Raw genomic sequence first — 17,249 nt, forward strand, 5'->3', positions numbered from 1 at the left:
CATATTCTCGTTCACCAGTACCCCCAAGTCCTTTTCTGTGGAGCTGCTCTCTATTTCATTATCTCTCAGCCTGTAATGATATCAAGGGCTGTCCTGACCTAGGTGCAGGACCTTGCTCTCTGCCTTATTGAACTTCATGAGATTCTCCTTAGCCGACCTTTCCAGCCTGCCCAGGTCTCTCAGTTGTCAGCCATACCACTCAGCTTGATATCATCATCAAACTTGCTGAGGGTGCACTCAGTCTTGCTGTCTATATAATTGATGAAGATATTGAACAGCACTGGTCCCAATACAGACCCCTGAGGGACACCACTTGTCACCTGTCTCTATCTGGTTTTCCCCTTCTTAACTATATTGTCACCATTGCTGATTGGCTTGGCTTAGGCCAGTGGTGGATCCATCTTGTAGCTGGCTGAAACTGGCTCTATTGGACATAGGGGAAGCACATCAATCTTCTTCTGCTACTGGCAGTCCATCTCCTCCTTGAATCTTGTCTCTAGGCACAAAAAGGCCTAGGAGACCTTGTTGGTGAAAACCAAGGCAAAGGCAGCACAGAATAACTCAACCTTATCTGCAGACATTGTCACAATTGTTCATCCCATGCAGCAGTGGGCTCACATTTTCCTTGTTTATTCTTTTATTGTGGTGGATTGAGAGAAGGCCCAGCTCTCCCTCCCCCACAGAGAAAGAAACCACAGCTAGCTTAGTCAGAGAAGCAAAGGAATGCTATATTTACAAGCAATAAGTGATGCAGGTTGTATATACACAATATATACAGTATTTACAATATATATACAGAAATATACAGCAAAGAAAAATAACACAACAAAATTCCCTCCTCCGGACAGAGGAGGATTCCCCCCCTGTCTCCCCCTCTCTCCCCCTACCTCCCTTTTTTCCCAAAAAGGGTTAGAGAGAGAAAAGGCAGTTATTAAGGAAGAGAATTCTTATTAGGCCTCCAAGCTCATGCAGGATTAATGCTTATCTGGTATTCAAGGTCATTCCAGCTAGTTGCTCAGAAGCAGACAGGCTGGAAAGGGAGAACAGAGTGGAACTGAACAAGATTCCAACTGCACTAAAACGTAAAGCTGCATTCTACCAATCTACCAATTAAATTCATTTAGACCTATCTTTGTTTTTCAAAATATTCAGCCAGAGTGTTCCAGCACTGTCCCATTCTTAAAGGCACAGCCTCAAACAGTCACAATAATGTAGCTGAAGTTAATCTTGTTGCCCTTGATGTCCCTTGACAGTTTCAACTCCAGTTGAAAACCCTGTATACCCAGGCAATGTTTCTGTATAACTCCTTTGTATCCTGTCCTCACTTCCACCTTTTGTATATGTCCTTTTTAGCTTCAGCTCCCTGTTTAGCCAAGCTCATCTCCTGATACATCTACTCATTTTTCTGAGTATTGGGATGGACTGTTCTTGTGCTTGAAGAACATTGTCCATAAAGACTTCCCATCTCTTGAGCTCCTTTGCCCTTCAGAGCTGCCTGTCATGGGATCCCACTTACCAGCTTCCTGAAAAAGCAAATTTCTGCTCTACTCTGCTATTTGATTTCCTCACTCCCTTCAGGGTCTGGAATGTCATTGTTTCATGGTTGCTGCAACCAAGGCTGACATTGATTATCATATCCCCAGAAAGTTCTTCCTTTTTGGTGAGTAGTAGATCCAGCTGTATGTCACCCATGGCTGGCTCATCTAGCATCTGTGCTAAATCTCATAACACCTTTCAGAAAACTGGATTGCTTTCTTACTAATTACACTTTTTGCTTTTGTGTTTAAACTCGCTATTACACCACAGCAATGTCTAGTTTTACAACCTACTTGGCTCCTATTGAAATGGAAGAATGTTTATTCAACAATACTTGTTTCGGGAATCTTCCCTCCCTAAGGACGCATGCTATTTTTGTGGAAACAGTGTATTGGTATATCCAGAGAAAAATATGTTTTGAGGAGGAAGGTTCTAAGAAAGTGAAACCTTGGTTGAATGCTATAGAAAAATCCTGGTTTGAGTTATTGCCTGTCAGCTAAGCCATGTTAGTAGGTTGCATGCACATTCTTAGCTTTGTCAGCTTTGTACCATTAGCATATGCCATTTTTATGGTGACTTACTGTGGTAGGTTGAGAGAGGGCCTAGCTCTCCCTCCCCCACAGAGAAAGAAACCACAGCTAACTCAGTCGGAGAAGCAAAGCTATATTTACAAGCATATATGAAATGCAGGTTATATATAACACAATTTATACAGTATTTACAAAATATATACAGAAATATACAGCAAAGAAAAATAACACAACAAAATTCCCTCCTCGGGGAGGGTTTCCCTCCCTGTAACCCCCTCTCTCCCCCCCTACCTCCCTTTTTTCCCAAAAAGGGGTTAGAGAGAGAAAGAAAGGCAGTTATTAAGGAAAAGAGATGTTAATAGGCTTCAAAAGCCCATGCAAGAATTAGTTTTGCTTATCTCAAGGTCATTCCGGCTAGTTTGCTGAGAAGCAGGCAGGCAGGAAAGGCAGAACAGGCTGGAAAGGCAGAACAGGCCAAAATGGCAGAACAGGCCGAAACTGAGAAAAATTCCAACTGCCCTAAAACTTAAAGTTGCATTCTGCCCATCTACCAATGAAATTAATTTAGAATATCATGTTTTCATTTTGATACAAAAACATTCAGCCAGAGTGTTCCCAACACTGTCTCTCTCTTAAAGGCACAGCCTCGAACGGTCACACTTACCCTTTCAGTACATGTCACCTTGCAGTCAAATAGGCTAAGATCACATGCGTGATCATTTATTGCAAATCAACTGATGGCTGGTCACATAATCGCACATTTGCTTACGAGTCCATACCCTTGCTGTTTTCAATATTAAGATCTTTCAAAGCTGACACAGAAAAGTAAAAATAAAATATCTTAAACCCCCCACCCTAAACATGTATAAGCAGGGGATCGCCTTTTAAAAATGCGTTTTCAAAGCAGAAAGTTAGTTGCTGGGTACTGTGTAAACAATTTTCATATCATATCAGAGCACAAAGCTCTGTATCTTTGGGAGTGTTGATCTTCATGAGGGTAGGGAGACTCTACAGAAGGACTTGGATAGATTGGATTGATGGGCCAATGTTAATGGGATGAGTTTCAACAAGGCCAAATGCTAGATCCTGCACTTGGGTCACAACAACCCCAAGCAATCACAGGATCACAGGATGTCAGGGGTTGGAAGGGACCCAAAGAGATCATCGGGTCCAACCCCTCTGCCAGAGCAGGACCATACAAACTAGCTCAGGTCACAGAGGAACACATCCAGACGGGCCTTTAAAGTCTCCAGAGAAGGAGACTCCACAACCTCTTTGGGGAGCCTGTTCCAGTGCTCTGTGACCCTTACAGTAAAGAAGTTCCCCCTTGTGTTGAGGTGGAACCTCCTATGCTGCAGCTTACATCCATTGCTCCTTGTTCTATCACAGGGAGCAAGTGAGATGAGCCTGTTCCCTCCCTGCTGACACCCAGCCATCAGATATTTATAAACATTTATTAAATCCCCTCTAAGTCTTCTCTTTTCCAGACTAAAAAGCCCCAGGTCCCTCAGCCTCTCCTCATAAGGCATGTGCTCCAATCCCCTAATCATCCTTGTAGCCCTCCACTAGACCCTCTCCAACAGATCCCTGTCCCTCTTAAACTGGGGAGCCCAAAACTGAATGAAGTACTCAAGATGAGGTCTCACCAGGACAGAGTAGTGGGGGAGGAGAACCTGCCTTGATCTGCTGGACACACTCTTCTTAATACATCCCAGGATCCCATTGGCCTTCTTGGTCACCAGAGCACATTTCTGTCCCATGGATAACTTGTTATCCACCAGGACTCCCAGGTCCCTCTCCACGGGGCTGCTCTCCAGCAGATCACCTCCTAACCTGCACTGGTGCAGTTTATTATTCCTCCCCAGATGCAGGACTCTGCATGTGGTGGGTTAAAATTTCCCATTCACATTAACTAAGCATGACCACCTCAACTGGAAGCAAATGGAAGCTGTATTTACAAGCAAAACTACAGTCTACAATGGAATTCAATGAATATGTACAAAATATACAGTATTAACAATCAGAAAATAGCACAACCCCCCCATGTCAGGCTCTTTAGGAAGGATAGGCAAGGGAGAAGAGGAGGAGGGGTGGCTTTGTATATTAGGGAGTCACTTTCTGCCACAGAACTTGAGGTGGAAGATGAGGGAATTGAGAGCCTGTGGGTTAAAATCAGAGGGCAGCCTAACAAATCTGAAATCCTGGTTGGAGACTGTTACAGACCACCCAACCAGGATGAGGAGGCTGATGAATTATTCTACAAACAACTGGAGGCTGTCTCAAGATCTTGTCCTTGTCAGTGACTTCAACCTGCCAGATATCTGCTGGGAACTTAATTCAGCAGAGAGGAGGCAGTCCAGAAGATTCCTGGAGCGAATGAAGGACTCCTTCCTGACACAGCTGTTAAGTGAGCCTACCAGGGGACAGGCTCTGCTTGACCTGCTGTTCTCCAATAGGGAAGGGCTGGTGGGAGATGTGATCGTGGGAGGCTGCTAGGGTGCAGTGACCATGAGATAGTGAAGTTTTCAATCTGCAGGGAGATAGGGAGGACCACCAACAGAACCTTCACCTTGGACTTCCGGAGGGCAAACTTCAGCCTCTTTAAGAAACTTATTCGCAAAGTTCCCTGGGTACCAACCCTCATGAACCGAGGGGTCCAGGAGGGTTGGACCTACTTCAAATAGGAGCTCTTGAAGGCACAGGAACTGGCGGTTCCCATGTGCCGAAAGATGAGCCGGCGGGGAAGGCGACCGGCCTGGATGAGCAAGCAGCTCCTGAAGGAATTAAGGGAAAAAAAGAGGCTGTATCACCTTTGGAAGGAGGGGAAGGCTTCTCGAGGTATGTTCAAGGAAGTGGTTAGATTATGTAGGAATAAAATTAGAGAGGCAAAGGCCCAGTTGGAACTTAAGCTGGCTCTGTCAAAGACAATAAAAAGCATTTTTACAAATATATCAACACTAAAAAGAAGGGCAAGAAGAACCTCCAATCGTTATTGGACCTGGAGGGGAACATTGTGACTGAAGGCGAGGAAAAGGCTGAGGTCCTGAACACCTTCTGGTCTATAGTAGACACCTACAACAATTTCACCTTCTTTCCCACATCCCTTAATTCTTACCCACAAGCTTTCAACCTGTTCTGCCTCCCCCCTTGGACAGAACTCTCACACATAAAGAGCAACTCCCCCACCTTGTCTTGCTGGTCTATCCTTCCTGAACAGTACATAGCCATCCATGACAACATTCCAGTCATGGGAGCTGTTCTACCATGTTTCAGTGATGGCAATAGTCATTCAGCCTAACGCAGATCTCCAGCTCCTTCTGCATGTTCCCCATGCTCCGTTCATTGGTATACAAGCATTTCAGGGAGGGAGTTAATGTACTGGCTTTCACTCTTGCAGTCTGACCATTCCCAGCCACTTCCATGGCCACCAACCTAGCCATGACCTCTGTGCATGCTGATTTCTTATTACTTGATCCCCATGGTATATCTCTGTAAGACTTTGAGAGTTCTTGTGTGTCCCCAGCATGCTGCAAGGTAACGGGTTGAAGGCTCTTATTAGCCTCCCACCCTGATGTGCCGCCCCTCAGCTTGTACTCGTTGCTAGCCCTGGCATCTTCTCCAACACACAACTCATTATCTACCTCCCCTGAGATAGCAGTGGAGCTGAAACATCGCCCCACAATTGTCTCAGGCTTGCTTACAAGTAAGTCTGGCTTTTTCTTCTGCTACAGGCTTGGGGAAGGGTGGCTGGAAAGCTGTCTAGCAGAAAGGGCCCTGGGGTTCTAATTGACAAGCAGCTGAATATGAGCAAGCAGTGTGCCCAGGTGGCCAAGAAAGCCAATGGCATTCTGGCTTGTATTAGAAATACAGTGTCCAGCAGGAGTGGGGAGGTGATTGTCCCCTTGTACTCAGCACTGGTGAGGCCACACCTCAAGTATTGTGTTCAGTTTTGGGCACCTCAATACAAGAGGGATGTTGAGGCACTTGTGACAGTTTTAGGCTATACCTTTAAAAGTTAGCTGCAGATTTTTGAGCAGAAGAGTGGAGACATATAAACAAATCCACAGTTGGGTGTAAAAAGGAAAACAAAAGATTATTCTAAATGAATTTCATTGGCCAGATGTGTGAAAGGGGACCCTTAGCAGTCTTGTTTCCCATATTCATTCACTTTTTCTTCCTTCGCTGGCATGCTGCTTTCTGCTGTGCTCAGCTGGAGGACCTTATCAGCCTAACATTGAGATAAGTGCACTAACATTTCTTTCTCTTTTCTTCTAATTAAACAAAGGAAAGGGGGGAGGGAAGGTTAGGGGGGAAGTGGGGCAGTTTTCCCCATCCAGGGGGGTCTCCGTGCTGATTTCTCCAGGTAAATACCTTTATAATATTGTAAATACTGTATATTTGTACATATTAATTGCATTCCATTGTAGAGTGTAGTTTTGCTTCTAAGTATAGCTTGCATTTGCTTTTCCCCAACTGAGTTGAGCCAAGTTTTTGTTAATGCTGGTGGGCCAAACCATCACATTACACAAAATAATTGGCTTCCAGATGTGGGGCAAGATTGCTTAATTTATTTCTGCTCAGATTAGGGAAAGCAAATATGAAGCTATTTTGGATTCTGTGGCATTTGATATATTCTGCTCTGAGTGTGATCGTTTACAAGTATATTATTGGTTTTATGTTTGATAAGCTGGGGAGATATCTGATGTATAAATTGTACCTTTGGTTTAAATATAAAATTCAAATGTTATATGATCAATTTTGGGGGATTTTCTGGCTTAAGAGATACAGAAATGTGACAACAACACTTCCTATTGAAATCCACTAGTTCAGAATTCCAGTAGGTGAAAAGGTCATCTTCAGTAATAGCTCAATACAAGACAGACATCGAGGTGCTGGAGCGAGTGCAGAACAAGGCAACAAAGCTGGTGAAGGGCCTGGAGAATAAATGTTATGAAGAGTGACTAAAGGAGCTGGGGCTGTTTAGTTTGATAAAGAGGAGGTTGAGGGGAGACCTCATCGCTGTCCACAACTACCTGAAAGGACATTGTGGAGAGGTTGGTGTTGGTCTCTCCTCACAGGTAATTAGTGATAGAACAAGAGGGAATGGCCTCAAGCTGTGACTGCGTAGGTTTGGACTGAACATTATGAAAAATTTTTTCACGGAAAGAGTGGACAGTGATCAGAATGTGCTGCCCAGGGAGGTGGTTGAATCACCACCCGTGGATGTGTTTAAAGGTCATTTGGATGTCATACTCAGGGATATGGTTTAGATGTGAATTTTGTAAAGTAGGGTTGTCATTTGGACTTGGTGATCCTGAGAGTCTTTTCCAGCCTGAATGTTTCTGTGATTCTGTGATCTCTTTATTGGGCCTTATCTGAAATGCATTGTTTGAAAACCATGTTCTGTGTCTCAGTGAATGAATTATTTCTTCTTTTTACATCAGCTGGATATATTATGCAATGAAGAGATTCTTGGCAAGGACCACACACTCAAGTTTGTAGTTGTTACTAGATGGAGATTTAAGGTATGATACAACTGCTTTTCATCAAAACTTTTGTGTTTCATGTAAATTACTAGCTGACTAAAGAACAAAGTTCATAAGCATACATCATGCAGGCCTACACTGCAATAACTTTAAAATGGTTAAAATACATATTTTCAAATATCTAATAAGTTGCTTTAAAATATAAATAATTTTCTTAATTCAGAAGGGGAAAATGGGAGGAAATGTGTTAATAGCAGATGTCAATTTGATAGCAATAAAAAATGTATAAAATAAAGGAGGCTGAAGCCATTGAGAGGAATGGTTTTCTCAGACATGTGAGTCAGATGCAACTAATCTTATTCTGTGTAAATCATGAAACTGGTTACAATGCAGAAGAGACACATTTGATGCATTTTATTCTGTAGTTTGGAAGACAGAGGCTGAATATACCCATTAAAGAACATGTATTAATTAACTTTACTCTCCACTTCAGTTCAAGAGACTTGTAACAATATTTAGTTGGCATAAACAAGGCTGGAGAAAGCAGCTGAATGAGTCTTTGGGTGACTGATGTTAGTGTCTTTAACCAAACCAAAATCCCACACAACAAAACCTTGAGCTGAATAGTAAATTAATGGGGCATTCGTACTTAGCATAAAATATCACTGGCTATTTATGGCCACACAAATAAAATGGTTTTAAGTACCATGAAATGTTAAGTTGAACATCTAGAAATTAAGTTACATCCAGAGTATGAATATGTGGAGTTTGCAAATGATAACTTTGAAGATGGGTTAGTGTTCATAATGGACTACCCCGCTCTAGGTTAAAACCATTGCCCCTCATCGTATCACTACATGCCCTTCCCTCTGCCCCTGTACACTGCACTGGTTAGGCCACACCTCAAGTACTGTGTCCAGTTCTGGGCCACTCAGTTTAGGAAGGATGTTGACTTGCTGGAGTGCGTTCAGAGAAGGGCAACAAAGTTGGTGAGGGGCTTGGAACACAAGCCCTATGAGGAGAGACTGAGGGAGCTGGGGTTGCTTAGCCTGGAGAAGAGGAGACTCAGGGGTGACCTTATTGCTGTCTACAACTACCTGAAGGGGGGTTGTAGTCAGGCAGAGGTTGGTCTCTTCTCCCAGGCAGCCAGTACCAGAACAAGAGGACACAGTCTCAGGCTGCTCCAGGGGAGGTTTAGGCTGGAGGTTAGGAGGAAGTTTTACACAGAGAGAGTGATTGCTCATTGGAATGGGCTGCCCGAGGAGGTGGTGGGGTCGCCGTCGCTGAGGGTGTTCAGGACGAGGCTTGACAGGATGCTTGGTTGCATGGTTTAGTTGATTATGTGGTGCTGGATGATGGGTTGGACGCGATGATCTTAAAGGTCTCTTCCAACCTGGTCTATTCTATTCTAGTCTAGTCTAGTCTAGTCTAAACAGTCCCTCCCTGCTTTCTTGTAGTTTCCCTTCAGATATTGAAATGTCACTATAAGGTGTCCCCATTGCCTTCTCTTCTCCAGGTTGAACAACTCTAGCTGTCTCAGCCTGTCTTTGTGTTGAGAACACCAGAGCTGGACACAGCACTCCAGGTGAGGTCTCACCAAAGCAAAGTGGCAGAATCACGTCTCTTGAGCTGCTAGCCACTCTTCTTTTCATGCAGCCTAGGATATGATTTGCCTTCTGGGCTGCAAGTGCATGTTGTTGGCTTATGTCCAGCTTTTCATCCACCAGTACCCCTGACTCTTTTTCTGCTGCTCTCAGTCTCATCCCCCAGCCTGTACTGATAACAAGGATTGCCCCAACCCAGGTTCAGGACCTTGCACTTCACCTTGTAGAACCTCATGAGGTTCTGAGCCCACTTCTCTAGCCTGTCTAGGTCCCTCTGGATGGCATCCCATCCCTCAGTCATGTCAAACACAGCACTTAGCTTGGTATCATTACCAAACTTGCTGAGGGTACATTCAATCTTGCTGTCTATATCACTGATGAAGATATTGGACAGCACTGGTTCCAGTACAGAACCCAACAGAGGATTGTTTAGTCCAAATCCCTTACTGAAAGCTGGGTTTAACTAGATGAGGTTGCCCAGGACAACATACAGTCTAGTTTTGAATATCTTCACAGATGGAGACTCCACAACCTATCTAGGCAGCCTGATCCAGTGCTCAGTCACCCTTACAGTAAAAAAGTATTTAAACAATCACAGAATTAACCAAGTTGGAAAAGACCTTTGAGATCATCGAGTCCAACGCAACACCATCTGATCAACTAAACCATGGCACTAAGTGCCTCATCCAGTCTTATTTTAAACACTTCCAGTGATGGTGACTCCACCACCTCCCTGGGCAGCACATTCCAATGACAAATCACTCTTTCTGTGAAGTACTTCTTCCTAACATCCAGCCTAAACCTCCCCTGGTGCAGCTTGAGACTGTGTCCTCTTGTTCTGGTACTGCCCCCAGCTTGGTGTCGTCCGCAAATTTACTGATGATGGACTGAATGCCCTCATCCAGATCATCAATAAAGATGTTAAAGTGCATGGGGCCCAGCACTGATCCCTGGGGCACACTACTGGTGACCGGCCGCCAGCTGGATGTGGCACCATTCACCACCACTCTCTGGGCTCAGCCCTCCAGCCAGTTCCTAACCCAGTGCAGTGTGCTCCCGTCTAAACCATGGGCTGACATCTTGGCCAGGAGTTTGTTGTGGGCAATGGTATCAAAGGCCTTGCTGAAGTCCAGGTAGACTACATCCACAGCCTTCCCCACATCCACCAGGTGGGTCACCTGATCATAGAAGGAGATCAGGTTGGTCAGGCAGGACCTGCCCCTCCTAAATCCATGCTGGCTGGGCCTGATCCCTTGGCCATCCTCTAAGTGCTGTGTGATTGCACTCAAGATGACCTGTTGTGGCAATGCCAGTGACAAGTAGTGTGAGCAATCTGGCACTGCAGGCCTAGAGCCTGATATGATGGTAGGCCATGCTCAGCATAAGTGCAGAGCCAGCTAGCAGTGTGCCAAGACAGTGCTGTCTTGCAGCATGTGACTAAAACAAGGCACTGGTAGCTATAAACACAGCAAGTTATCTTGGGACAACAGGACATGCACCTGCATCAACAAACCTCACGTGTCATCAGTAGTTGGACCAATAATCTTATAATAGTGTGATGTGTGGTCACTCATAGGGAACCAATGAGTCCATGCCGACAAGGCACTCTGAGTTTATATAAGTTGTAGAAGTTCCCTTGCTACGCACTTCTGCCTTTCCTATCCCTTCTTATTCCATGCTTTACTGTGCTATACTCGCATCCTAGGCCTGTGCCATAGGCCTGCCATGCTGGAACAATAAAGGATTGATACTCAATCATATTGGTCAGCTGTATTGATTCCAATCTCCATCATCCGATAACCTGTTCCATAGTCTTGCCTGGCACTGAGAACAGGCTGACATGCCTGTAATTCCCTGGCTCCTCCTTCTGGCCCTTCTTGTGGATGGGCATCACGTTAGCCAGCTTCCAGTCTTCTGGGATCTCTCCAGTGAGCCAGGACTGTTGAAAAATGGTGGAGAGCGACTTGGCCAGCTCATCTGCCAGGTCCTTCATTACCCTAGGCTGGATCCCATCTGGTCCCGTAGACTTGTGGGGATCCAAGTGGCTCAGGAAGTCTCTAACTTCTTCCCCCTTGATCATGGGGGAACTATACTGGTCCCTGACTCCATCTGCCAGCTCAGGAAGCCAGTTGTCCAGAAGACAACCTATCTTGCTATTGCAAATTGAGGCAAAGAAGGCGTTAAGTACCTCTTCCTTTTCTTCATCTTTTTTTACTATATTCTCCTCCATGTTCACTAAGGAGTGGAGGTTGTCCTTGACCCTCCTCTTGCCATGAATATATTTGTAGAAGCAATTTTTGTTGTCCTTCACAGCAGTGGCCAGTCTAAGCTTTAAATGGGCTTTTGCCTCTCTAATTTTTTTCCTACATGACCTAGCAACATCCTTAAACATTCCATGGGTTACCTCACCTTCCTTCCAAAGATGATACACTCTCTTTTTTTCTCTTAATTCGCCCAGAAGTTCATTGCCCATCCAGGCTGGCTGTCTACCCAGGTGGCTCATCTTCCGGCACATTGGCACAGCCTGTTCCTGCGCCTTCAAGAGTTCTTCCTTGAAGTAGGTCCAGCTCTCCTGGACCCCTTTGTTTTTAAGGGCTGTTTCCCAAGGAACCTTTTGAGTTAGTTCCTTGAGTAACCTGAAGTCCGCCCTCCGGAAGTCCAGATTAGAGGTTTTGTTGCTGCCCTTCTTAACTTGACTGTGTATTGAAAACTCAATTATTTCATGGTTGCTGGATCCCAGACAGCCTCCAACCACCACATCACCCACCAGCCCTTCTCTATTGTTAAAAAGAAGTTCAAGCACAGGTCACACAGGAATCCAGATGGTTCTTGAAAGTCTCCAGTGAAGGAGACTCCACAACCGCTCTGGGGAGCCGGTTCTAGTGGCTCACAGTGAAGAAGTTCCTCTTCATGTTCAGGTGGAACCTCCTGTGTTGTAGTTTATATCCATTACTTTAGCCAGATTTGGCGACGACGGAGGTTCTCGGAATCAATACTGCTGACCAATATGATCGGGTATTGATCCTTTATTGTTCCAGTATTGCAGGCCTATGGTTCAGGCCTATGGTGAAAGCATGACACAGTAAAGCATGGAAGGAAAGGAGATAGGACAGGCAGGAAAAGAAGAAGAAGTGCGTAGCAAGGAAACTGCTACAATTTATATAACCTTGGTGTGCCTTGTTGGCATGGACTCATTGGTTCCCTATGAGTGACCACACATCACACTATTGTAGATTATTGGTCCAACTATGGATGACACACTAGGTTTGTTGATGCAGGTGCATGTCCTGTTGTCCCAAGATAACTTACTATGTTTCTAGCTACCAGCGTCTTGTTTTAGTTACAGTGCTGCAAGCACAGCACTGTTTTGGCATACTGGTAGCTGGCTCTGCACTTATGCTGAGCATGGCCTACCACCATGTCAGGCTCTAGGCCTGCACTGCCAGATTGCTCACACCGCTCGTCGCTGGTGTTTCCACACATTACTCCTTGTCCTATCACAGGGTGCAACAGAGAAGAGCCTGTCCCCTCCCTCTTGACACCCAGCCCTCAGATATTTATAAACATTTATTAAATCCCCTCTCAGTCTTCTCTTCTCCAGACTAAAAAACAGGTGTCTCAGCATCTCCTCATAGGGCACGTGCTCCAGTCCCTTAATCATCCTTGCAGCCCTCTGTTGGACTCTCTTGAGTAGATCCCTGTCCCTCTTGATCTTGGGACCGCAAAACTGAACGCAATATTCCAGGTATGGCCTCATCAGGGCAGAGTAGAGGGGGAGAAGAACCTCCCTCAATCTGCTGAATGCACTCCTCTTAATGCACCCCAGGGTCCCATTGGCCTTCTTGGCCACAAGAGCACATTGCTGACCCATGGATAACTTGATATCCACCAGGATTCCCAGGTCCTTCTCTACAGGGTTGCTCTCTAGCAGATTGCCTCCTAACCTATACTGGTGCAGTTTATTATTGCTTCCCAGATTCAGGACTCTGCACTTATCCTTGTTGAACCTCATTTGGTTCCTCTCTACCCAGCTCTCCAGTCTGTCCAGGTCTTGCTGAATGGCTACACAGCCTTCAAGCATATCAGCCAAGCCTCCCAGTTTGGTATCATCAGCAACTTTGTTGAGCAGACACTCTGTCCCCTCATCAATGTCATTGATGAAGATGTTGAACAGCACCGGACCCAGCACTGATTCCTGGGGGTCTCCACTATTTACAGCTCTCCAGCTGGACTTGGCACCATTGACCACCACTCTTTGGACTCTATTTTGTAACCAGTTCCTAATCCATCTCACTGTCTGCTCTTCCATCCCACACTTCCTGAGCTTGCTCACAAGGATGTTATGGGAGACAGTATCAAAAGCCTTACTAAGATCAAGGTAGACTAGATATACTATACAATTCTATACAATTCTATAGTTTTCACTGGTATATAATTCTATAGTTTTCATATATGTATAGGAGCCACCACATTCTTGGATGTGGTCTGAGTTGTGCTACCCATTATGAATGCCAATGTTTGCTTATGGCCTTGGCTTTAGGTAGACCTTGATGTTCTGCATTTATCAGGACTTGTAGGTTCAGCAGGACTGCTAGTTTCAGGAGTTTATTGGTCCTTGGGAGACTTTCACATGCTGTCTTCATGAAGTTCAAGAAGTTCATGAAGAACCTCATGAAGTTCAACAAGGGGAAAGGCAAAGTCCTGCAGAAACACAGCCTCGTGCTTGGGGCCACCCATCTGGAAAGCAGCTTGACAGAAAAGGACCTGGGGGTCCTGGTTGTCAAGTGTTAGGGTAGAGCCAGCCACTACATGAGTGACACATGCTCTCTATGAACCTTGCCCTTCCCAAAGGGGAGAAGAAAGGAAATAAGGGAGAGAGACTTACAGGTTGAAAAACTAAAACAATAAATAAAATGGTGTAGATACAGATATATGTGGAGGAAAGGTGCTGCAGGAGATGCTGGGTTTGTAGAGAAAGGGTGCTGAGGCTTTGGCTGGAGAAGAGATGTGGTCCTCTGGGCAGCCTCTTCAGCTCCATGAGTCACAGCAGGCGGGACTTAGGACACGGAGAGAGGGTTCAGTCTGCTTCTCCCAGGCTCCACAGCCTCTTTTCTCCGACACAGCCTTGGCCCGGGCTTTTCCTTCCTCCTCAGCGGCATGGTCCTCCTTCTGCGTTTTTCTTCTACGAAGCCAGTAGTGGTCAAGTCTTTTATACAGTTTTTAGTCCTTAGGTATGTGTCCAAGCATTGTCCCTCAGGAATTCAGGAGCCAGGAAATCCTCCTTAGGTAAATATCCAGGTATCGTTCCCCAGGAAATCTTTCTGTGCATTTCTGTGTGTTTGGGCAGGGGTCAGGATGGAGGGGGAAGGGGCCTCCACCCCCTCATCTCCATCTACCTGCCCACACACTCATTACACATCAGGAAACAGGTGGTGAGTCCATTGTCTCACCATCCTCCCTTCCTGGGGTATCTGATGGCTGGGAATGATCTTGTCATGAAGGTGTGGTGGCTGGGTCCTTGGGCCATTGTTGTAGGTCAGCTGCAGTCCAGTGTTATCACGATGCAATCACAAGGTGATTTGCATCCAGGATTGGTAGACAGGATTCCTACATGATCTTTGCACCTTCTTTCCAGTGGCTCTGCCCAACAACATATTGTCTGGGCAAGCAGCAAGTGATTTTATCTTTGTTGAGTCACACAAGGAGAGACAAGCTTTAGTCTCTTACACCACCATCTGTTGAAGAAGAGAACTTGACCCTTGTGATCCTTCAGCTTTATATTGAATATGACATATATGGAATGGAATACTTTGTTGGTCAGTTTATGGTCACCCAAATTGTCCACTCCTCTCCTCCCCACAGGCGCAGCCTTTTACTTTCTGCACCCCCCAACATGCTACACAAGATTTAGCAGTGACCTGTCCTTGGTACTAAGTATAAACATCAAGAATTATCATTGCTAGAAGTAGATACTGTCTGTGAAAACATGCCATTAACTTCAGAAAGTGCAGTTATATAGAAGTGCCTAAGCCAAAAAGTAAAATCACTGAACAGAATTAGTTCTGTTCTAACTCAAACCAGGACACCAGGTTAAACAAGAGCCAGCAATGTGCCCTTGCAGCAAAGAAGGCTGATGGTATCCTGGGATGTATCAGGCAAATTATTTCTGGCAGGTCGAGGGAGGTGGTCCTTCCCCTCTTCTCAACTCTGGTGAGGCCACGCCTGGAGTCCTGTGTCCAGTTCTGGGCTCCTCAGTACAAGAGAGATATGGATAAACTCGAGAGACCAGCACAGGACCACAAAGATGATTAAGGGACTAGAGTCTCTCTCCTGTGAGGAAAAGCTGAGACACCTGGGGCTGTTTAGGCTGGAGAAGAGAAGGCTCAGGGGGATCTCTTCATAGTATATAAATACCCAAAACGAGGGTGCAAAAAGGACAGAGCCAGGCTCTTTTCAGTGGTGCCCAGTGACAGGACAAGAGGCAATGGGCAGAAGCTGAAATGCAGGAGGTTCTGTCTAAACATCAGGAAACACTTTTTGAGTGTGAGGGTGACCGAGCATTGGCACAGCTTGCCCAGTGGGTTTTGGAGTCTTCCTCCTTGGGGAAAACATAGCCCTGCGTACCTGGCTCTAGGTGACCGTGCGTGAGCAGGGAAGTTGGACCAAATTACCTCCAAAAGTCCCTTTCAACCTCAATCATCCTGTGATTCTCAGCATGTACTTTTCTGGTAACTATTGCTCCATTCATGTACATAAGTACCTAAAGAGCCAATTCACATAAATTCACACAGAAGAGGCTTTTATGACCAATTTTTATGTCATGTAAACTTGAACTGTAGAACTCTGGATGCTGTAAATGTAAAAAAATTACATAGCTTTAAAAAAGCAATGGGTAAATTCACAGAATTATTGGATGGGAACTATTAATACAAGGCTCTACATCTGACTTAGGGAATTCCTGAATTGTTTTGAGATTGGGGAGCATTCTGGAAACTATTGCTGTTGACTTGCCCTATTCTTAATGCTCTTCCCCAAGGGTCTGTGATTGGTTTCTGATGGGAACAGGTTCTATTCTACATGGCCAGACCTAGTATTAGCTAGGTTAATCAATTACTGAGACAAAAGTAGAAGGATTCTTGTGGGGGAGGGGGCTCCGTAGATGGAGTACATTGGTGAAATTTTGAAATATAGCTACTCTGTCTAGGCTTTATTTTATGACATGAATAATTTTTATTTATAAAGTATATTAATTAATGTTGATTTTGCTCCTTAACTTGTCTGATTATTCTGTCTTACAGAAAGCACCTCTACTGCTCCATTACAGACCCAAAATGGACTTGCTCTAGGAGAAATGTATTGTCCTTCTGGACATCTTTTTTTGCAGAGACTGACACCTTAGTCCAGCACTTAACTTTCATGTGACATGAACCAGCAAAATAATTTTGGAACACCGTAGTACTCCTATAGCAGACTGTCCTTCTGAATATTTCTAGGGACATGCTACATGGATTTTGGGGGAAAAAAAATATTTTTGTACAAATGAAATAAATTATGACTCAGCAGAATTCTACCAGCACTGAGTTTACAGTTAGTGAAAACACTTCACAGTTCCATGGAGCTCAGCCTGATTGATCAATTTGGAGTTACACACAAATAAGTTTAAATGATATGGGAGACATTTAAAATATTGCTTTTACCACCAAATTACTACATTTAGTTATTTGTCTTTAATCTTTACAACTTGTTTCAGTATATTTTTCTGAGTTGTTCTTGTTTTATGTGTATAATCCAAATTATTGCAACTTTAATCAAGCCATTCTACAGAGCATTGGACATACCCAATGATACAATGAGTGGTGATATTTATTATGCTGCATTAAAAACTTCCTAACAGCCTGGAGATCCAATTACTTTATTAGTATTACACAATGTTTGTTTTTTATTTTGTATTTCAGTAATGATTTAATATCTCTCTTTCACATGCTGATTTGAAATGCGTTCTCTTGATTTAAAAAAATATATCTTAATATTTTGCCATGGCATAAATTACATCTGATTGTAACAAATACTCATAAGTGCTGAACTTGTGAAAT

General features: G+C 44.5%; 1 protein-coding gene across 1 annotated transcript in view; it reads left to right on the plus strand.

Moving 5' to 3' along the window:
* The window catches only part of LOC104306477 (polycomb group RING finger protein 3-like), a 228,071-nt gene extending 211,437 nt beyond the window's left edge, over positions 1-16,634 (plus strand). The window contains exons 8-9 of the mRNA XM_054179250.1: positions 7,511-7,591; positions 16,455-16,634. Coding sequence (XP_054035225.1) covers positions 7,511-7,591; positions 16,455-16,502 — 129 coding nt within the window. The 3' untranslated portion in view covers positions 16,503-16,634. The remainder of the gene's footprint in view (positions 1-7,510; positions 7,592-16,454) is intronic.
* Positions 16,635-17,249: the final 615 nt, after the last annotated feature.

Source organism: Dryobates pubescens, assembly GCF_014839835.1.
Source record: "Dryobates pubescens isolate bDryPub1 chromosome W unlocalized genomic scaffold, bDryPub1.pri SUPER_W_unloc_1, whole genome shotgun sequence".
NCBI classification, from domain to species: Eukaryota; Metazoa; Chordata; class Aves; order Piciformes; family Picidae; genus Dryobates; species Dryobates pubescens.